This window comes from Podarcis bocagei, assembly GCF_964188305.1.
Source record: "Podarcis bocagei genome assembly, chromosome: 11".
NCBI lineage: Eukaryota > Metazoa > Chordata > Lepidosauria > Squamata > Lacertidae > Podarcis > Podarcis bocagei.
In genome coordinates, this window is record NC_138136.1 from 21,602,459 (window position 1) to 21,626,154 (window position 23,696).

The following is a 23,696-nucleotide window of genomic DNA, read 5'->3' on the forward strand; positions in this document are numbered from 1 at the left end:
AAGATGTCTTCTAGCCGTTGATGCAGACTTACAGTAAGGCTGAGCTTTAAACCAGGAAGTAAGATTTGTCAGGATCAGGAAGACCTGGTGAGTCTTTAGGACACTAGCAGGAAAATAGTTGTGGTTTCCTCCAGAGGGAAGCTGCTTTTCCTCTAGCAAGTCCATAACAAACCAGATGAAAAGGAAGCTCTGTGTTTCATAATGTACTGGGACACACTATAAGCAATGGCGCAGCTAGTTAATTTTAGACCTTGGACTTAATGGTCTTATGGCACATACACTGCTTTAGATGTACTACAACTTCAGTCCTGGAGTGCAAAATTAACAATTCTCTTTTCTGCCCTTTCCTTGCCATTCCATGCTTTGCAGCTGGATCAGGAACAGGAATAAATGTGCAGTTCTTCCAATGAAGAGATTTAGAAAGTGGATCCCTCCAAGGATCAGTATTGGGACCTGTGCTTAACTTGTGCGTTAATGATCTAGAGGTGAGCAGTGAGGTGGTGAAGTTTTGCTGACACGAAATAGTTCAGGGTGGTTTAGACAAAAAGGGATTGCGAAGAGCTCCCAAAGGTTTTATCCAAATTGGGTCAGTAAAGTGGCGAATGTGATTTAATGTATTTAAGCATAAATACAAGGGACAATTTTTTTTTTACAAATTTTACATGTATCCTAACAAGGTCTGGACAGATAGGGACTGATCAAGAATGAGACTTTGGGATTGTAGTGGATAGGTCTACAAAGTGCAGATGTTGTGAAAGAGGTGAATTTCATGGTTTCTTTCTGTAGATACGTTGAACTATTGCTACATGCAACTTATGCAAATAGTTTAGGTTTGTCAGCATTTCCATAGAAATAGGGCATGCCTACATCATGTATAGGGACGCGGGTGGTGCTGTGGGTTAAACCACAGAGCCTAGGACTTGCCGATCAGAAGGTCGGCGGTTCAAATCCCCACGACGGGGTGAGCTCCCGTTGCTCGGCCCCTGCTCCTGCCAACCTAGCAGTTCAAAAGCATGTCAAAGTGCAAGTAGATAAATAGGTACCGCTTCGGCGGGAAGGTAAATGGCGTTTCTGTGCGCTGCTCTAGTTCGCCAGAAGCGGCTTAGTCATGCTAGCCACATGACCTGAAAGCTGTACGCCGGCTCCCTCGGCCAGTAAAGTGAGATGAGCGCCGCAACCCCAGAGTCGGTCACGACTGGACCTAATGGTCAGGGGTCCCTTTACCTTTACATACAAGTATCTCTGTTTAGGGTGGTGGTGGTCGGTATCTGGTTTTTGTCAAAGTTCTGCTGAAATAGTAATGTAAAAACAAATTCTAGCAGATGTTAATACTATATGTTTTTTCATTTAAATAAAATTAGAGTTATGGCGATTTAATTTTCCATCCAGCGTGTGCCTTTTTCATAGGAGATGGGTGATAGTCTACAGGAAATTAAAGTGTGCAATTCCTTTGCGTAAGATAAGTCCGTGTACTGATACTCTCACCCTATCATTTGACTCTAGCAAAAGGAGGGACGCACCCATGTTTATGACTTTTTATACAGCATTATGATGCTACTTGCTGCTGGGTGTGTGTGACAGCCTCTTTTTAAAAGAAGTAATGATGCTGACCTTATTGCTTTTTGTGTGTTTTGCAACTTGCTGCAATTGTCTAGTACCTAGGCAGCACACATAGGACAGTGTATAATATACCAAATAAAATATCTTACTTTGCTTTCCTATATTTTGTATTTTTCTCTCCCTGTGAATTTCCAAGATAAAATGTGCAATCAGGTTGGAAGAGGGAGAGTTAGATGCTACAATTTTATGCATTTGGTGCTGTATTTTGATGATTGTGTTATTTTGGTTTCCGTGCGCTTAAAGGCTCACGACCAAGTAAGAACTTGGTTTGTTTGATTTTGAGAAGTATGTTTTTCATTTGCACTGAAATCAAAGCACAAAAGGGGTGGCTTCAAGACCACCATGTATTTTAAAAACCATTTGCTTTTGCCTTTTTTGGTGCACAGAAAAGTACTTACCGTAGCTCACGTGATACATGTTTGGGGAAACTTCTTGTAAAGAAGGGTGAAGAAACCTTTATAAACCAGTAAATCAAATCAACTGGATCTCTGAACACCACACACACACACCCCAGCAGTCTATCAAAATAATGTTTAGGTTTTCAGAGCTGCTTTCTGTAGGAATTGGGGTTTTGAACGGAAGGCAGATTTCACACTGTTTCCTGCTTCCGAGTGCTTGCTTACCTCGCAAGTCATTAAAAAAATAATAATTGTGTTTTAAGTCTTTGGCTTCATGTGAAGAAAGCAGCACGGAAGCACTTGAAAATTCCAGTAAGATCTGCCCTAAATACTTGTTAAATTTTTATTTGGAAGCTTCCTTCTGAATCACAAAAGGGGAAGTTCATTTAATGGGGAAATAAAGAACTTGCAGCAAGGTCACCTAGGTGGCTTCTCCCTTTGCTTTATATGGTTTGCTTTGCACTTTGGAACACAGCAACTTGCAATTAGCACACAGAATTCTGGAAAGGACGCCTGCAATCCCAAAGTGAGCTTTCTGTAGCATGTGTGCTGCTTTCCTTCCTTCCTCCCCCCCCCTCCCCATTCTCTCAGTCCCTCCTCCCTTTCGTACCGCCTCTTCCATGCACCCTGTAGCCAGCAGCAAGACAGCTGTGTTTGATCATAAACCACTTACAACTCCAGGCTCCCTTGGAAAGGGGAAACTTTGGAGCGAGCAGCTCGTTGCGTCTTGTGTCCTGTTCTGTCCTCCACCTCCCGATCGGATCTAACCAGCGCTCTTTGAGTGGGTTTGGATGCTGTGAGTGCCTATGGGGCTCCCAAATTTTTTTCAGATGCGCTGAACTCATTTGGGAGATGCTTCCCCCCCCCCCCGCCACGATCTAGCTGCGAGGGGAGAATGAAGACATAAGACGGAAGCCCAGCTCTCCCAGGCAGTTTTTAGTAGCCAGGAGAGAGATCGTTACGGCTCGTCTGCCCTCCTGTCTGGCCGTGCACTCTGCAGTGTTTAAATGAGTATCTTGCAGCAATGGATTGTTTGTGAAACGGCAACCAGCTCTCCCCCCCCCTTTTTTTTTGCCTCTTTAGGAGAACCCTGTGCATTGTTAATTTTTTTTAAGGCTATCTAAATGTTGAGTGAAAATGGCTGTCTAGAGCAAAATGTGCAAGACAGGAAAAGCTCAGAGACGGAGGGGGTGTTGAATCTTCTGGAGCAGAGCTTGGAAACCTTAAAATCCATAGAAAGCAGCCAAGCCCTGGAAAGTCTAATCATGAATTCTGGAGTTGCCATGAAATATGGAAATGACTCCTCCGCAGAACTGAACGAGGTAAGCTGCTTTATTAAATGTCCTTGTGTGTGTGTTTTTCCACGCTTCTTGGGTTTTGTTTTCCGAATAGAGTGTCTCCCTTTTGCGGGGGGGGGGTGTTATCCACTCTGGAAGGCAATGCAATTAAACATTAATGGGTGAATGTGCCCTTGTTCAAACTTGCAGTGCTGCCCAGGAAATGATGTGAGATTTGAATTGTAAGGATTACGTGGTAAAGGGCAAACGATTGCAACTGTACAGAGGTCCGCCTCTCTCCCCCCCCCCCCCAACTTGGCATCCTGCTGCAAGGAATCCTTTCCCCCACCTCCGGAGTGCAGCATTTTCCACACAGCATTCCTTTCTGCAGTAGGTAAAACAAGCAGAGTGAGATCCCCGTTGAAATCAAGCAGATGGCAGCTAATTTAGAATGGGAAATAAAATAAAATATTAAGACAGCCGCTTCAGCAAGAAATCATGTGACACAGTTGATTTGTATTAAGGCACACTTGGTTTAAATGCATACAATTTTACCTGGTGGCGGAAGAAATAAGTCCTGATAAGTGTTTCTTGTTTTTTTCTTGCTGGGCCAGTATTGCACTGTTTATCTTAAGTTGTTCCAAATTTGTATTCTCTTTTCTGTCAGATTTCTGAGTGCATGCCGATATTTTATGACTAAGACTAAAATCTTGTGCACGCTTATTCAGGAGTAAGTACCATTGAAGTATCCGAGACTTATTTCCAAGTCAACCTTCACAGTATGCTGCACACCATTGTAACTCCCCAGATCTGATGACTACTAAAATGCCACGGGGCATATCACTGTCTCTCAGAAATGCTTTAAAATCTGTCACAGAGTACAGATTTTTAATGCCATATCAAAAATCATTTAAATGGTCAGTTTTGGATATGCAGTCTTGATTTGTTTTATTGCTTGTTTGCTTTATAGCTTCTTCATATAGCATATTCTGCAGGAGGATGAAAGCTACATGGATTATGTTTATTTATAGAGTTAGTATTTCTGGCTTTTGTGCAGTTAGAAAAGGCATCAGACATAAACCTGAAATGCAAGGGACAAATTGGCATCCTGGCAAGGCTGGACAAAGGGATAAGAAATTGGTGTGGGAGGTGGAGGAGAGGGTGGCCAAGATTCAGTCAGTGGTGCTTCCATATTTTATTTGTAAGCCTATATTTTGTAAGAGAAATGAATAATTGCCTTGGATGATAACTGAGAGTTCAGTGTAAAGACACCAGACACCTTTTTTTCCTAAGTGATGGGAGTCTGCTTCAGAATTCTTTGCCAAAACTCTTAATTCTGCCCAGCACTGCTATTATATGGAATACAGCGTTCTGGTTGGTTGAGTGCTTAGTTCTGTCTTGGTGTGACCTGAAGGCACATCCTGTTTAGACTGAATGGCTTGACACCTATTGCAAGTTAAAAAAAACAGAATAAAAACTGCATCTTGGCATCAGTATAGTAGCAGTTGTGGACAACACTCAAGCCTGACCTTCATCATGAGTAAATGACTCAATGAATGAACTCCTAAAAACTTGCCATAATTCAGATGGGTCTCTTGCACTGTAATCCTAAACACATTTGTATATTGTATCAAACTAATTTCTAAGGATCCATTTTTTCATTACCTGAGCGCTGTGGTTTCTTTCTGTTAATCCATTACATATCACTTTGGTCCATCCGTGTACAGAAGTAGACCAACGGCATGGTTACTTCTCATTCTGTTATTCTCATTGGCATTCTTAGGATGATGGTTGTGCAGCCTGGTCTTCATAAACTGTGTCAGCCATGGTGACACTGACAGTGGCTTGTGCTGTTGCAGATGGAAACAGAATGTTATGCTTGGCAAGAAAGACAGCGATCTAACTTTGCCTAGCTTAACAGGTAGTATCCCTTAAAATACAAAATGTGTGCATTGTTACACTGATTCATTGGCTCCTGCACAGTCCAGTGCCTTGGAGTGCCCTGTGGGTTTTTGGCACAGGCTGTGACCCTGCTACTGCCCCTGGCACAGATACTGCCAGCTAAGGCAGCTTTAGAAATGAATGCTGAGAACACTAGTACCAGAGTTGGGACTTAAAGCCAAGCTTGAGCTCTCCAGCAATACATTTCTGGGGCAGTAGACCAGGTGTTTTTTTGGATTTTGGCTGGTTTTGAGTGTGTGTGCGAGTTTTTTACAGCAACAATATTGCATCTATATTCTGTGTTTATTGGTACTTGCTTGGCAAGTGAATGCTTTTGAGTTTCATTATTGATAGGAAGACAATGCCTTTGAATCCGTTGGAGAAAATACTTAACATTTTCATGTTCTTATGTTGCTGTATGTTAAATAATACTCTAACCAGAAAGCTGCAGTAGCATTAGGATTAACATGTACAGTATGTGCTTAAAATCATGAGCAAGCTTTCTGATTTTTATTTAGCCACTCCAATATATTTTTTCATAGTGTTGAGTATCTGTGCAGGGATGATGGTTTCTCCCAGGAATTCAATACTGGAGACGAATGTCTAGGATTATATATGGAAGTCATGATCTGTGCTGCTTCCCACATTTTTTAGTAATTGAATATGTTGCAAATAATTCATGAACACAAAGCTGGCTCCCTTGGCTCTAAACTTCACTGATTTATGAATGCCGTACTAATGTTAAGCTTGTGTGTGTCTGTTTTTGTTTTGCTCGATGTCTTTTGTGTGGTTTACTGAAATATGTGAGGTGCTTTATCATAATGGCTGTTGTGTCTCCTTTCTTCCTGCTTCTCCTTAACCTTTCTGCTCTCTGTCATTTTCTCTCAGTCTCCTCCTGCTTCCACTCGCCTTGCCCAATGTGCTTGCTTTCTCGTGACATTTGATTACATCTACTTGGCCACCGGGAGACAGCAGTGTCACGGTCATTAAAGGAACTGGCTGTTGGCTGGACTTTCACTAGGATCATACAGTCCTACTGAGAGCAAGTTTCTTTTACAGTAATCCCACTATGTATACAAGTAGCCTGATTCACACATGAGATACACACAGGAGTTATTTGCTGGTTTAGCCTTTGGGGGCATACAGTTGTACCTTGGATCCCAAACGCCTTGTGAGTCGAACAATTTGGCTCCTGGACGCTGCAAACCTGGAAGTGAGTGTTCTGGTTTGCGAACATTCTTTGGAAACTGAACATCCCACAAGGCTTCCGTGACTTCTGATTGGCTGCAGGAGCTTCCTGCAGCCAATTGGAAGCCGCACTTTTGTTTCCGAACGTTTTGGAAGTCGAATAGATTTCTGGAACGGATTCCATTTGACTTTCAAGGTACCACTGTACTCCTGTCTCCTAGTATGGATGATTAGGAATGTCAATAGGCTCAGCTAGGTTATAATCAACAAGTAGCTGGATGTCAGTATCGCTTTAATACGGCAAAAAGATATTTGCACAGCAATAAGAATCATCAAGCAGACATAGAAAATGTGCATGAGAAATCAGAAATGGTCAAATCATTGGTCTTTCTAGCTCAGCAATGTTCATGCTGAGTGGCAGTGGATTTACAGGATTTCAGATAGGGCTCTCTCCAATTTCTACCTGTGGATGGTGGGGATTGAACATGGGACCTTCTGTATTTGAAGCAGATGTTCTGCCTTAGTCGCGAGAAGACCTCTTGGACTGTCTGGTTGGAGGAGCTTGAGTTGGAGGCTTATGATCCTTGGGAGGGACCCAGTGAGCTGGGGTGAGGATTGTGTCAGGGCCCCATGAGACTGTCAGGAGCTCAGCCTATACTCGAGTAGGACCCTGGCAGAGACACATGCCCGACTGGCATGTTCCCTCCCTCCTGGTCGTTTGGTAGCTTCAAAAGCTTTCTTCTGCCCAAACATCACAGCGAGCAATGCCAACCAACACCAGCACACTTAGGGATCCACAGAGTTTGTGTAGTTGCGTAACAGACCTCAGCAACTCAGCATTTTGGCTAATCTACTTTATTTACATATAAACATACACGGAGCACTGCAACATGGCTCCCTCTCTCTCTAGCATCAGACAGCAAAGAAAAAAAAGAACAAAGGACAACAGTCCTACTTCACAGAACACAGTAACACAAACATCCTGTCTTTGTCACTTCCCACTCTGTGGAGTCAAAACATATACCGTCATGTGAAAGACATCAATCCCATGACTGCAATCATGGAGCAGGAATTCTAACAGAGACATCAGAACTGTCTGCAGCGGGACAGGGGTGGGAATGAAGCAGAAAAAGGAGTCTGATACCAGGGAGGGACCTAATGGGTTACTGTTCAGTCGTTCCATGCCAAACTCTCCTGCAGCTTTGGCTTTCAGCACTACCTGCTGACAAGCCTCCATCTACCAAGGAGATGTCAAATACTCACTCTGGTTCTGAGCTGGTATTGCCTCTTCCTTGATTGCCTAGGACGCCGCTGCCAGCTGGGCAATATCTGGTTGTCAACACTGTGATATATCACCAGCTAAACATTGTGATGTACTGATATATCACAATGTCTGAAATAAGAATGGAGCTATATAGAGCCATTGGCTAGCTTCACAGTTTTGCCCGCATCAAGATTTTTGCATCACATACACACACACACGCACAGAGAGAGAGACACATTGTGATCTATGATCTATTGTCAGGTCAAAAATTATGAAACCAATATCACAATATGGACTTCAAACCGGTTTTGGATGATAGATCCATATATCTCTCAGCCCCAGCACTGGCATGAACAGACAGCTCAAACCCAGCCTACCAGAAGCAATTCCCATTTGCTTGTGCAGTCCAAAGAAACATTCTGCTTGCTGCATTAAAGCCATGTCTGCCCCAGGGGACATGTCAACCGTTGGATCAACGTCTTAGCTCACTTAGCTGTGCTATGCACTTTCTGTGCCTTAAACACTTGGCTTGATTATGTACCATACTGTTTTAAGCATTAAAGTTTTTGGCAAAAATCATAATCTGATTTAGATTTCTTCATTCAGCGGGTATCAGGGCAAGTTCTACCGCTCAACTATGGCCCTTTTCCAAAAAGGCTGGGCAGGGAAAATTAAAATAACAGTTTTGAAATTGATTTGAGCTATCTTGACTGAAACATATTAATACAGAACATTTTCTGGGCATCGGTTTTAGAGTTCGGGTGAAGATCCAGTTGTATTCTTTTAATTGTAATTTTCCCCAAGAGGGAACTATGTTGAGAATAAAGGATGTTGTCTTTCTTTAAACAGCTTTCCCCTGTAATTGCTCCCTGCAATTCCCAAAGCTTTAAATAAACCCTATTTTGCTCTAAGGAATGAATGTGGCTTGTTAGAACGGCCAAAAGGTAAAACAAATCTTGTATCAGGACAGATAACATAATGATGTTCTCAGTTCCAAAATATAATTTATTATCCCAACCTGAAGTTTCTGAACACTTTCCAGGACATGATTTTACTTGTTACAAGCAGTTTGGTGTATAGGTGAAGATCTGTAATGCATTAACTGGGAACAGGTTTTGTGTGAATTTCAGGTTGGAAATAGTGTGTCACAGGTGTATTGTTCCGTCCTTCATTATGTACTGTTGAGCTTGTCTGTCCTGTTTTTGGTAGACAACAATATACTGTGTCAGGGCATTGTGTAAGTTTATAATTAGCCAAAGTTACACCAAAAGCTGAAGCAGTTTTGTGGTAGCCCCTATTATGAACTTATAGTGCAACAGAGTATATGCCATTGGCCAAGATAAAAAAAAAAAAATGGAGGACACAAAAATGTTGTCAGATGAGAATCCAATTTTCCTAATAGTGTGATGCCTGTAAGCTTATAGGTATCCATATATAATTTGTATTGCAGGTTGCTAAATCAGCACTACCTAGTGACCTTCCGCTTACGCTGTCAAGTACTTAAAAATATTATTTTGACATTGTGAAATATAACTTTAAAAATGAACGTCCCATACGACTTTAAAATCTTAGGAGTTCTGAAGGAAAATTTTATTTTATTAATAAATTTATATCCTGTCCTTCCTCCCGGAGGAGCTCAAGCCATAATTTATTTCATTTTATTTAATATAACTTTTGTACATCTTGATTGTGAGAAAAGGCCCCGGAGCAATTTAAATTTGAATCATCTTTAAAAATTCCAGCACAGATGCAGACTGCGAAAGATCTCTACTTAAATGGCTTTCTGAAAGATGGAGGTCTTCAATAGGTGCCCAAAGGACAATAGAGGCGGCATCTGTCTTAATGTTCAACAGGAAGGAATTCCAAAGGGTAGGTGCCATGACATGAAAGGCCAAATTCCAATATTGTGCAGAACAGACTTCCTGATAAGGTGTTATCTAAAGCAGTGTTTCCCAACCACTGTTCCGCGGCACACTAGTGTGCCGCGAGATGTTGCCTGGTGTGCCGCGAGATGTTGCCTGGAGGGAGGCGGGCGAGTCGGGCGGCGGCGAGGAGAGGCCGCCCAGCGCGGGGCTCTCGCCGTCTGCCTGGCTGGCTGCCTGTGAGCTCGGTGGGCAGCGCCTCCGTCCGCAGCGCCCGCCTCGCGGCTCTCATTCCCTGCCAAAGCTCACCCAGCCAAGCCGCGCTCTCCTTCCTGCCTCGCTTTGCTGCCTCCTCCCCCCCCACCCCCAAAGCTTGGAGGTTCCCCGGCAAGGGGGAGGGAAAAAAATTGAAACTTACACTTTCGTGCGTCCCTCCCGGCGTGACGCTGCGCGCTGACGTCACGGGGCTGTAATGGTGGTGTGCCTCGAGATTTTTTTCATCAAACAAGTGTGCCTTTGCCCAAAAAAGGTTGGGAAACACTGATCTAAAGAAGGCCATCTCCTGTAGAGTGCAATGATTGATTGTGTGTATAAGAGTTGAGATGGTCTTGTAGATATCCTGGTCCCCAAGCTACATTAGGGTTTTATATACCAGAACCAGCAATTTGAACTTAGTTCAGTAGATAATTGGCAGCCAGTGTGATTCTTTCAACAGTGGAGTAACCTGGTAGCAAAATTCTGCACCAATGAGCAGTTGAGCTGTTGCATTTTGCATTAGCTGCAGCTTCTGGACCAATGTCAAGGGCAGCATCATGTAGAGCACATAGCAGTAATCCACCCTGGATTCCAGCACCAATCAGATATTCCCAAACCACTAAGTCAAGGTGTTCAATGTTAAAACAGGGGAGTATGATTCCAATGAGTGCATAGTGGGATTTCATTTCAGTCTGGCAATGAGGAAACACTTTGTCATTCCTTCCTGCACTGCTGGTGTAATTCCCCCTAGACCTGGCATCCCCAACCTACGGCTCTCCAGATGTTTTGGCCTACAACTCCCATGATCCCCAGCTAACAGGACCAGTGGTCAGGGATGATGGGAACTGGAGGGCTGAAGGTTGGGGATGCCTGCCCTAGACCAAGTAGGGGAAGCCCATTCTGCAGTTCCTTCCCAAAGTTGCTCCAGTCCTCAGGAAAACTCTTTATCGTTGCTGCTATAGAGAGGTGGTGTAGCGTTTTCTTTGGCTACGCATGCTGTTGGTGATGCAAGTAGAATGATGTTATATTAGTCATGGAAGCAATTGGGACTCTTGCCAAGTTGCTTATCTCTCTGCCATTATGCCTTATCTGTATAAGAAAAGTTACTTTAATGAACAAAAAACAAAGATTGTACATTACTATCTCAAAACATATGTAAGGGATCATGCTGATGCTTTTCCACCTGTGAGTGTAGTAGATTTCAGAATATTAGTTACGTTATGTTTAAAAAGTAGTATCTAGTAGATTCTGGAAATTAATATCTTTTCGAATTATAAAGTATAATTATCTTTTGGTAGGTTTGTTAAATTGAACTAGTTACTTTTACATTTTGGTTTTTAGGAACTTTCTTTTGACTGCTCTGGTGGAAATATCAGTTACTATCAATCTTAACATATGCTACCTAGTACCGTATTTACACAAATCTAATAAGCACTTCAGTTTTCAAAACCTTGGAACCAAAAAAGCATTTGCTGGCATAATCAAATCTAATGCACAACCTAATTTTCACGATGCAATTTGGCCAAAAAGGTGCACATTACATTCAAGTAAATACAATATTATCATCTCCTAGTCACTAAAGTGAATTATTGGTATCCATTAACAATGTGGCAGCCATCGGTGTTTCCTTGGTTGATAAAATATTTAACTCTAATAGATTTATTGAGAGGATGGAATCTTTTTTGGTAACTTGGGAATTCTGATTGGAACATTCTACTGGCATTTTTCAGAATCTGCCATTATTTTCATTAATTTACTTACAACATCTTGTATGAACCCTCTCTATTATGGCAATAGTTAACCAACTCATACCAGTCATATCCAGGCACAGGACATTTTGTTGGCTAAGGCAAAGGACAAGATCTCTCTCTCTTTCCCTTCTCCCTTCCATGTGCTAAAGCCACATGTGTTGACAGCTGAATCTTATTTCAGTACCAGCTAAAATATATTATCCTTCACCATAGCTGAGGGCAGAAAGGCAACTTACAGGGTGCAAGGCAGACCAGATCTGTCCTGTGGTGTAGTGGTTAAGAGCGGTAGTCTCGTAATCTGGGGAACTGGGTTCGCGTCTCCGCTCCTCCACATGCAGCTGCTGGGTGACCTTGGGCCAGTCACACTTCTCTGAAGTCTCTCAGCCCCACTCACCTCACAGAGTGTTTGTTGTGGGGGAGGAAGGGAAAGGAGAATGTTAGCCGCTTTGAGACTCCTTAAAAGGGAGTGAAAGGCGGGATATCAAATCCAAACTCTTCTTATTCTTCTTCTTAGCAGAGAGAAACACATGAAGGGTTCAGGAGGAATATCTGGTGAGCCACTACAGCTCACTACCTAAGGCAGTGGCTGGCTGCCTTACTTTGCCCAGTGGTATTGTTGTCCCTGAATCTTATAAAGGAAACACATATGGATGAAAGAGGCTATGACTCAGGGGTCTCCAACGTATTTGGGCACATTTGCACGCCAGAGAAACTGTTGCGTGTGCCACATACATGAAACAGCTTTCTCCTCCTCAGCTGCAGTTTCTTGAAATCAGCTTCCATGGTGCAGTTAGCCTTGGAAAAAGCTGCATTCGGCTAAAGAGGAATTCTTTCAGTGGCATGGGGATGGGACCCCTTGAGCACACAAAAGGCCTCTAAGGCTGCCTGTGTGCCCTCAGGCAGTGGGGTAGCAGGGGGCGGGCACAGGGGCAGTTGCCCCGTGCACAAAATTGTTAGGGTCGCAAAATTTAAACACCTGGTGCTGCCTCAATACAGCTGCGTACTTCTGTCACTAGGCTTCATTGAAAACGACTTCTCCATGCAAACCAGGAAGGGACCTCTCCACACAATGGAACAACTCTTCTTTTCTCATCTCTGCAGCTTCAATCTTCTGGGTGACGCAGACTCCATTAGGCAGTTGAATGTGCATGCGTACTGCATCAGTTTCACTCCCTCCCCTTCTGCGCAGCCCTGTGTGCTGACAGCCTACGCTACGCAACTGCCCTCGGGTGCTATATCCATTACCCCTGTGCTGTGTAGAACTATGGTCCAATGTGACCATCAACAAAATTTGTATGTGTGCAGATACATGGATTTTAACTGAAGTGAGCAAATGACAGCATTGAAGGAAATGGTAGTGGACTTAGAGCCAGCTGAAATTCAGATTGAGTTGACTTGGGCTGGGAAAAGATAAATGAAAATGGAACTCTGTTTGTGGCTTTCACACAATTCTGTAATACATGCAGAGAATGTCAGCAAAGATTGCGGTCTGCCTTTGCTTCATGTTGTTGCAGATGCTTGCTTTGGTAGTTTGCTGAATGAATGAGGTATAGCTTGTCTTCATCTGTCCCTGTGTAGCTGAGCTCAGATAGTATTGCTCTGCTTTCGATGAAATGTAATATTAGCACTATTTATCCATTTTTAAATTGGCATTTTCAAGATGGCCCAGTTAATGAATGATGGAAAAGTAGCAACCAGAGGGTTATCTAATTTTCAAAAAATGAATAGATGTAAGGGATGGTTTTTTATGGTGGAGCTCATGGACGGTAGACAGGAAGTCTAGATATCAAAGTTAAGAGGAGACAATTTTTTAAAAACTACTTTAAATCAAACCACAATTATTCACAACTAAACAAATAATTTAATCTGCTTTGTTTAAAAATGTGAACATTTTAGATGAATTGTGAATATAAACTATCTTTTTTAAATGGGTAGATGAGACATTTCTGGCACTCCTGTGTACTCTCCCACTGGTTGTAATTAAGTTTGGTAAGTAAATGATGCGTGGCAGATGTGTGTAACATCTTTTTGGTGACGTTTTTTTAAAAAAATGAAAAACAGCTGTGGGAAGCTGCCAGTTTGACCAGAGGATTGGTAGTTGAGAAGGGAGCACTAATCCCTTGCCCTTTTGTGTTCAGAGTCACAAATCTGCAGCTATTTTTTCACTTGCAGGACAAAACATAAGGATATATTTGTTTTCCTTCCTGGTACAGGGGTTGGAAACATGGGATCCAGGGGTTGAATACTGCCCTCCAAGTCATCCTGTCTGGCTCTCAAAACTTCTTCTTCATACCTTAAATGCCCCCCCCCCAAGTGTGTGTGTGTGTGTGTCCAGGAATTCTGACAATGCTTGTCTGGATAGAAGATAGAGAACGGTATGAGGATTTGTAGAAACTAGTTCAGGAGTCGCCAACCTTTTTGCACTACTGGGCACATTTAGTGGGCCCTGTATACCTGCGTTTCTGTGTGTTGTGCTGGTGCTGGCTCGCCAGAGCAGCTTCATCACGCTGGCCACGTGACCCGGAAGTGTCTCCGGACAGCGCTGGCCCCCGGCCTCTTAAGTGAGATGCGCACGCAACCCTAGAGTCGGACATGAGTGGTCCATATGGGCAGGGGTACCTTTATACCTGAAGGAGTGTCTTCACCCCCATTGTGCAGCCTAGACACTGCGGTCCACCTCTGTGGGCCTTCTGGCAGTTCCCTCACTGCTAGAAGTTGAAGTTACAGGGAACCAGGCAGAGGGCCTTCTCGGTAGTGGCACCCACCCTGTGGAACGCCCTCCCATCAGATGTTAAACAGATAAACAACCATTTGACTTTTAGAAGGCATCTGACGGCAGCCCTGTATTGAGAAGTTTTTAATGTTTGATGTTTTATTATGTTTTTATATGTGATGGAAGCTGCCGAGAGTGGCTAGGGCAACCCAGTTGGATAGACGGGGTATAAATAAATAAATAAAATTATCATTTTTTCAGATTTTGAGCGAGTGGTGGGGGTGCCAGTCACAAAAATGCTGCCATAAAGAGGATGTGGCATAACAAAAAACAGTTCAATTTCAGGGGCTACTTTTTCCGCTTAAAAAAAGAAGAGTTTTGGAAGATGGTTACAGGTGTCTGCCGTGTACTTTGATCCTCCAAACAACCCTCATGGATTGTTATATTGTGTGTGCTGCAATGTGAAAATCTAGATTACAGCATCAGTTTGGGGCCTTGGTATATATCTACCTTTTTTCTCTAGGCTTGGGCACACAAATAGGAAATAAGCCAAAATCACATCCATGAATTTGCCTGTAGTCTGGTTCATTGATAACATTTCTAGTATGCTATTCCTAGCGTGACAGACATACGGCATTTCTGGTGTATAAAACACATCACTTCAAAGAATGTTTACTTTCTGGATTTGTGTGAGCTGCTTATCAGTTGCACACAATGTTTGAGGCTTGCATGTCATTAAACTGAAGCACTATAAAAAGATTTCTCAAACACCGGGGCATTGTCAGTACAGATAATGCTGTTCTCAAGACCTCCTAATGAAAAAATGGCAGAGATTATGTAATTCATCTGTAGGCTATTAAAATACTTGCAGCTAATAGCCAGGCACTAAGAAATGTACTATGAACTGCATAGTTAATAAGGCTGAACATGCGTTGCCTGGAAGTAACATGCCAGGCATAGTAGAGTACCACAGCAAATCTATCCCTATACTGTACCTGTACAGCCAGAAATTCATTTCTTTAAGATTATTTACAGTGCAACATAATAAAAGATCCCCTAACCTTAGTTGGAAATCCAAGGGCACAATTTTTAACTAGTTAATGTTACTCAAAACTGTGCCACAGTTTTTGAAATCCTTTAAATGTTCATATATTTCTATGAGCTTCTGTGAGCTCAGTGCCGGCTTGCACAGTGAGCTGGTGACTTTGCCGTGACACTGGAGAGATTAATAAAAACCACTTGCTTGCTTGATGTTCATACATTGATATTATTAACTAGATTTTTGCTTATACAGTTTGGAAATAATTCACTCTGTTCGCTTTTTCAAAGTAGATTTAAATAATGGAGCATTAATTCTAATTTTCATTGGCTTGAAGGAGAAGAATTAAACCAGCTCAAATAAGGAGGGCAGAGATTAACATAGGTTTTTGAAGACATTATATATAATTGGAATAAAATGCAATAAAAAAACCCAACCTTTTATTATTCTTAGCTTTACTAAATAGTATTATGTGAACATAACAGAAGTGAGGTGTTTACTTGGAATCATGCCTGGGGATTTTGAAAATCACAATTTTGAGGAGACGGATGTTATGAATAAGAAAAATGTAAATGTCACTGTGTTAAATTGCCATCTTCTATGCTTGTTGTGTGTCTGAGGTTACCACTTAAAACACAGGCAATACTTGTCTTTTAATTACCTGCACTTCAGTTGTACATTTTAGGCTAATGTACACATGGTAGGTACATGAAAACATTGTCCTGAGTGGTAGCCAGGATGCTCAACTATGCAGTGGAATGTTCTTCCTTATTTTCCCCCAAGGGTGTACAGAAAAAGTCAACATATTGTGGGTGAAATGTCTCTGGCAGCCAAGGTGAGCTGCATTTGAGCAGTTTTACCTGCAAAATCATTTCTACCACAGCTTGCTTACAAGTAGTAGCTGCTCTGACAGCCCTCCCTCCCCAAACCACCCCCTGCTGAACATCAGAGTTCACCAGTTTAGTCCATATTTTGATGTTATTTTATTGATGTTTGCTAATTTTAATTCTTTATTGTTAGCTGCTCAGAGGTCAGCATGGTTGTTGGAAAAGTGGAGTGCAGCCACAAAATCAAATATGTCCCAGAGCCTCCCAAAGGGATTCTGGTTTTGAGGGGCTACGATGGGCAATGGCACCCAGGCCTGGTGATCATCCTCTGAGGCCCTTCTTTGTGTGCCTCTTCAACAAGAGGTCCAGAGGGTGGCAGCATGAGAACAGGACTGCAGTGGTTCCTGTTTCTGGAATACTCTCCCCATGGAGGGCTTCCTTGGCCCCTTCAATGCACAGGCATCCCTCTCACTTAAGTAGGAATTACGTTCTGGGACTCCGTGTGTATAACTGAAATCACATGAAGTGGGGAGCACTCCACTTAACAGGGAGGGCGTGTGGGGAAAAGAGAGCAAGAGACTCATGTGCGCCACCAGGGCTGCTGCATGGAAGTTGCTTGGGGGGCCACTGCCCAGCCTGTCCCAAGCCTTCCCTACAATCCCACCGATTGCAGTAAGCAAGCAGCTGAGAGCAACTTCTAAGCTGCAGCCCCAAGCAAGGCCTGGCAGTGGCCCCGAGTGAGGGAAGGCTCAGGACAGGACAGGCAGCGGCCTTTGAAATGTGTTTGTGGGAAGGAGGTTATGGGCTTGTTTTGTTTTTGCTCTTGTTTTTTTTATTATGTATTTTGTGTTTACATTTAGTATTTTTACGCTGTGAACCGTGCTGTGATCTTCGGATGAAGGGCAGTATGGAAATTAATTAAATAAGTTATAATAGCCATTCCCTGAGCCTGGTTTTTGTGTGCAGTGTGCCTTAAGCGACATAACATAACAGTGTCTCCAGGGGTGCCTGGAGTGCAACAAAGCTGAACAAAACCAGTGAAAGCTGAAGGATTGGAGAGGTAAGGAAGAAAAAGAGCTTAGCGGTTGTCACAATTTCCCACCAGGTGCACTCTTGGCTGTTTTAATAAAAAAAAATATGTCTTTAGTACATCCCTATAGATTCATTACTGTTTTGTCCTCTTATCTTTCATATTTGAGTACTCTGCTGCATTCCAATTCCTCCATATTTAGGCTCCTGATTGGCTATGTTTGTTTAAGAACTATGAAAGCTCATGCCATTGAGTTTCAATACCTATTCCTTTTGGAAGTCAAAGAAATACACTAATCGCCTTTCACGGATGAGCTGTTCTCTTAATCCCAGGAAATTGCTCTGAATTCCTGTTTTTTCTGTGTTATTGGTGGGTTTCATGGTAAATCCATTTTTCTGCGTAGAATAGATTGCATAAAAGCTAATAACTGATTCTAATCATGTATGGATAAGTTGTTCCATTCAGAGTGTCATACAGCAATATTCTTAGATTAATATGTCTTCAGTTTGCATCAGAGTGATTGGCTTCAGACCTTTCTAGCCTCCTACACTATTAGCATCCATACACAGATGGCATATGCATAAAAGCAGCATTAATCATTGTGAACAAAAGGGTGATATGATTCCTAAATACGTTGTAGAAGACTAATTGAAGATGCTTAGGAATATCACAGAGTGAGTGTTGCGTTGATACCAATATCTAAAGACATGAAAACTTATTATTCATTTGAATCCTAGAATGAATTATCACAGCAAACCTTTTGCGAATGAGAACTGATAATCATGAATGCAAAATTAGTACTGTTTATCTCTGATTGTTAATGAATTTAATACGTTGTTTAGTATAGCAATATACCAGTGCAAGATTCCTCAGATTAATTTGAAGCAATTCCTTCTTCCTGCAACCTCATATGTCGTACTCCATGACATTTGGAAGTCCTTCCTGACCCTCTTGAGAGATTTTTTAATGGGGTACATGGGCTGTAGGAGGGACGAGGGGAAAGGAAAAGATACGCGCGCCATTTTTACTTCTGTAAAGTTTCTGTGTCATTTGCCTTCAGACAATTCCTTGAGACCTGGAAATTGGAACTGTGTCTATTCTAGTACACCCATAAGATTTGTTGTTTGGGTTGCAGTTTGCAGTTGGGCATAGAAGCTGGCTTGCCTTATGGTGAGAGGCCCAGCAAGAGCAAGACTAGCAAGTGGGAGCAGATATCTGATGATCTCGTCTTACCCTCCCTCTCTTCTGCTGCCTCCTTGCCATAAACAGCAGTCTCTTGGTTCCTGGGCCCATTCTGTATCGGCTCCTTCTCTCATTTCTGAGTCGCCCCTTCTCCCATCTGCTGTTGTTCTAGGGCACAACCCATTCTTCTGACCCACATTCCAGTGCACACAGGTGCACTACAGAACACTCTCGAGGTCCCTGCTTCTCCTTCCTCCCATTTTAAGACTAAAGCTCTGTGACTGACACCATGGGAAATAAATTATTGTACTAGGGGTTGTCAACTGAAATGCTTTCTGTACTGTTCCGGCACTGAAATATAACAATATTGTTTAAAGAGCATGAAGGTCCATAAAATCCAAGCCATTAATTACACTGCAGTACAGTGATTGTCAAGACATCCTTTGAGATAATCTCAGAACTCAGTTTTTCTTAGCTAGGCTGTGTGTATTCATTTATAGTACTGCTCTTAGGCTCTCAAATCAGAAAGAAATTGGGATGAATACACTTTAGGAAAGTCTACAGACCTCTTTATTACATTGGAGGGTTTGATTTAAGAGCTTTCAGAATGAAACATGTAAGTGCTGAGCACATTTTGCAACACCACGAGAGGCTGAAAAGCTATTATGAATCTCTTTTTTTGTAAAATAGCTCTAATTTGCTTTAGAGACACAGTACATGATGTAAAATTAGCTAGAACCTTTCTAAACAGGGTAAAAATCTGCTATGGAAACAAACTATTATTTTCTCTTTTGTGCAAGAGACAACAGACTAACCACCACTGCAGCAACATGGACATTTCTTTCTTTTTAAGAAAATCTAACCCTGCTTTAATATTAATTAATTCCCAAGGCACTCTGTTCAGTTTGTTCTCATTCTCTACTGTAACCTTTGAGTGTGTTGATCATCAGAATCGACCTGGGGACCAAACTAGCTTATAAAAGTAGGCAATTCCTCTTGATAAGACATTCAAGTGGGAGATCATTAACTCTCTCCAGGACCCCTGAATGCAAGTTATAATTTGAATTTGCTAATTATTTTATCTTCCATGTTTGTGTCGCCTATTTATCTGCAGTGGGTCTCACCTCCTTGTTTCCTCCCCTCCCTTTTCCCCATGGCATTTTGTGCCCTCACTTGCTGTAATTACTTGGGTTGTGACAATTTTCATGTTGGGCATTCAGAAAGGCATGTTCTCATTTTCCTCCATGTTTACTTGACAGCAGGGACCCTGGATGTTTTTTAAGGTGGTGTGGAGGTGGGGATGTCACGACAGTCAGGATATAATGACGACTGTATGCCCATCTACTGTACTTATTTAATGATCAAAGAATAAAGTTGGAAAGAACATTCGGTATTATTCCGATGAGTTTACCACAACCATTTCAATAGATTAACAGGCAAATCAAAGAACTACTAATTGAGTGAATTATTGTCAAGAGCATCAGTCAGCTTTGCCTCTAGCAATGGTCTTTTATGCCTAACGGCTTGAGGGACTTAGTGTCCCTTCCCGGATCATTCTTACAGTGGGGAATCTGGTCCCCTATCTCATCCCTCTTCTCTGCTTCCAAGATGGTGTCAATTTATTATTGTTTTATCCTATGCCTTTAGGTTTCCCATTTTACTTAAAGCCTTTCAGCAGAAGGTTGCATTTAGAAACAAATAAATCCGTATCTCCAAATAGCTCAGATAGTACAAATGTTTGATGAAGAACAGCTTTGTGTTTTTGTAAGCTACATAGAGCACTGCATGTTTGTAAAACATTAGTGTAAATGTTTAGGAAAGCTGGATAGCATCAGGTATAGTATAATGTATGCATGATGTTTATATTCGGTACATTGGGAAAATGGTTTAATTAGCCATTCTTAATTCTTTAAGCTATTAATTTCAATAAATAGCAGATACTGTTGCATTTTTAAAATGGCTTCTCGCTGACAGTTTGTACTACCACCTAGAAACAAAGTTGATTACCAAATCTCTCTACCAGTTTGTAAATTCCTCATTTTCCCCCCTTACCTTTAAACCATATTGTGCAGCTCCTTCAGTGGAAAGGAAATGTGACTTTTTCAACAGTTTCCAGGTGTCCCAAGGACTATGGTGGTACCTCAGTTCTCGAACAGCTTTGTTGACGAACAAATTGGCTTCTGAATGTCGAAAGCCCAGAAGTCGGTGTTGCGGTTTTTGAACGTTTTTTGGAAGCCAAACGTTCGACAAGGCTTTCCCATGAGTGCAGGAAGCTCCTGCAGCCAATCGGAAGCTGCGCCTAGGTTTTCGAATGGTTTGAGGAATTCGAACGGACTTCCGGAATGGATTAAGTTCGAGAACCAAGGTTCTACTGAACATGGTTTTTAAATATACTCATGAGCACTATACTATGACCACTGTTAAAATGATCTCTTCCTTACTTTCTTCAACCTTTGCTGTAGATTTATGCTAGCATCTGTTCTTGTCAAATTCCCAAAGTTACTACTTCTCCTGCTTTAAATGTTTCAGGAGAGGTGTTCTTGTCTTACCTGTTTTTTAGATTTACAGTAATGATTCTGCATTGCAATACAGAAACTGTAGTGGGACTGCAAAGGGTTTTTGTAAGAATGAAATTACTGTTTATGCTTATGAATGAGTCTGATAATTCTGTACCATAATTGTAAAACTTATCTCTAGTTACAGGATAATTATCTTTCTCTTTTGCAGCTGTACATATGCCTCACTATGGCATTTTGTGCCATAAAAATATTTAAATATTGCTTCTTAAGAAATTGCAGCTGTAAAATTGTAACCACTCTCTTCCTTGGCTAAATTCCTGCAAATGATGTATTTTTCATTATCCTGTTCTCTCTTTCTTCAACCATGCAACTTTCCCTTAAATGAATTACAAAATGAGAAGGGTAGACTAGACAAAGTTTGGGTAGGAAGGAACTTGGAATATGTATTGTGAAAAGTCTGACCATTAAAAAATATTGGATGATATTTTAAATTAGGATATGATCATCTATAGGTCGATCCAATTTCTTGCCTGTTGCTTATTTTCCTGTTATTATCACTCTGACATTTTAGACTGTACTAGAGAAAACAATTGACCTGAATAAGTGGAAAGGGTTTTGGCCAGAGATCAACTACTGACATTCCACTAGTACTAACCTCTTGGTGATATTTTGCTTTCATTAGTGCTACATTTCATAGACATGGTGCTTTGTAGGTAGATAATTGGCAAATGTAATAAATAATACATGATTTATAGGTGTATACCAGAGTGATAATTTTAGCTATGATATTTTAAGCGAATATGTATCTGTGAGTCTGCACTACCAACAAGTAAAAGGAAATAGTAGTTGTGTGAAGATTGGGTCCCGGCAACGCGTTTAAATAAATGAAAAACATAGGGGGAATTGTGAAATAAACCTATTTTATATCCGACCTGTTTTTTTTAAAAAAAGTTTACTTGTAATTACTGGTACAATAAAGACAGAGACACTGTGTTATTTTTGCATTATATTAGGTTGCAAATGGGAAACAAAAGGAAAGAATTATATAATACAACTTTCTATCCTCCTGTGTATGTCATTACTACTTCCAAATAGTCTGTATAAATTTGGGGTGTTAAATTATCTATTTGAAGTCCATCCTATGCTGCGGGCAGAAGAAAACTAATGATATAGGAAGGCCCCTGCTTGATAGAATGAAAGCCCTATTGAGTCAAGCATTATGTTGTTTTGGTGGCAACCAGATTACTATGGGAAGACCACAAGCAAAACATGAGTTCAGTAGCACAACTCCCACTTGTACAAAAAAAAAAATAACTGGTATTCAGAGACATACGATTGGCAATATTGTCATCTTGATTTCATGAATTTGTCTAAATCTTTTATAAAATGGGATTATGTGAAATATATAATTGCTTATATTAGGAAGAAGCCGTGTGTTTCAAGCTGTCTAAAATAAAATAGTCGCTGTCCCTTATTTTGCCTTATTTATCATATTTAAAGAGTATAGCAGATTGCAAAAATAATTTCTTGTTTATGCAGAAGTTGTTGCATAATCTTGCAAAATCTTGGAACCTACCTCTGTATAATGAATCTTTATGTGAGTCCTTTGTACAAGACTTGCCACATCTCCTCCTCCTGTAAAATGTGTAGCTTAGTTCAGTTAGTGTATCTTTCATGGTGGAGAGACGTGATTTTAAAAATCTAACCACCTTGATTCTTCACCAGAAGCTTCCTTAGCAGCTGTGAGCTAGCACAATTAGACTTTTCCTTATTCAAGGATTTAGAGGTCTATGAATGTACTTCGTACTTTTTAAATAAGTAGTGTAAAAAAACAAAAACAAGGAAGAGGCCATGGAATTCCCTAAATTCTTGAGCTGCTTCCATATTGCTCCAGAAATTGCTGCTATGAGCTGAAAGTTATAAATATGCTTTGGCTTCAACAATAGTATTAGCATTGCTAGAATTATGCCCTATATTTAGAAGTTGCAACAGAGTTTGGCTTACTTACTTCTGAGATTTTTTAATGATTACAATAAAAATACCTTTCCTCTTAGGATTTCACCAAGCTTTCTGGATCAGGAATAACAAACACAGTGACCTCTAGCAAACCTTTTCAGCAGGGGGCGGGTCCACTGTCCCCCAGATCATGTGGGGGGCTGGACTATACTGGGGGGGTGGGAATGAACCAATTCCTATGCCCCACAAATAACCCAGAGATGCATTTTAAATAAAAGCACACATTCTACTCATGTAAAAACACCAGGCAGGCCCCACAAATAACCAGAGGTGCATTTTAAAAGGACACATTCTACTCATGTAAAAACACACTGATTCCCGGACCATCCACGGGCCGGATTGAGAAGGCGTTTGGGCTGGATCCGGTCCCTGAGCCTTAGTTTGTTGATCTAGAAGCATTTACATGTTTTTGTTGATGTTAATCTTCTTTGATAGATGTCTTGATGACTTCTTTTAAAATCAAATTTCCGTTACGCCTTCCTAGTATGAGACACTTCAGTTGCTTCTCTCAGCTGTATGAATTCAGCCACTTTACAAGATTCCGTAGCTGAAGCAGTGTAGGACGTTCTAATGTCATGTTGTCATATGGGAAAAGCTTTTCACAAATTATGATGATAACTCTTTTCCACACCTCCAGGTACATCAATCTCTAGTTAGTTGCAGTTTGTTTGTAATGTGGAGATTCTTAAAGTGTTGTGATACTAGCGGAGGGAGAGTGACTGGCCTATCTCAAGATTGTTGTGAGAATCGAAATGGAGATATAGGGAAAGAACCACTTTTGCAACCCTGAGCTCTTTGGAGGAGACTCAAAGTA

The 23,696-nt window shown here is 41.4% G+C and overlaps 1 protein-coding gene across 3 annotated transcripts in view; it reads left to right on the plus strand.

The window, feature by feature from the left end:
• Nucleotides 1-23,696, plus strand: part of MCC (MCC regulator of WNT signaling pathway) — a 201,949-nt gene that overhangs the window by 55,930 nt on the left and 122,323 nt on the right. The window contains exon 1 of one of the 3 annotated variants that reach the window (XM_081213592.1): nucleotides 2,653-3,340. The exons of the other annotated variants lie outside the window; for them this stretch is intronic. Coding sequence (XP_081069718.1) covers nucleotides 3,143-3,340 — 198 coding nt within the window. The 5' untranslated portion in view covers nucleotides 2,653-3,142. Of the gene's footprint in view, nucleotides 1-2,652; nucleotides 3,341-23,696 lie in introns of those variants that run through there. 3 annotated transcript variants of the gene reach the window in all.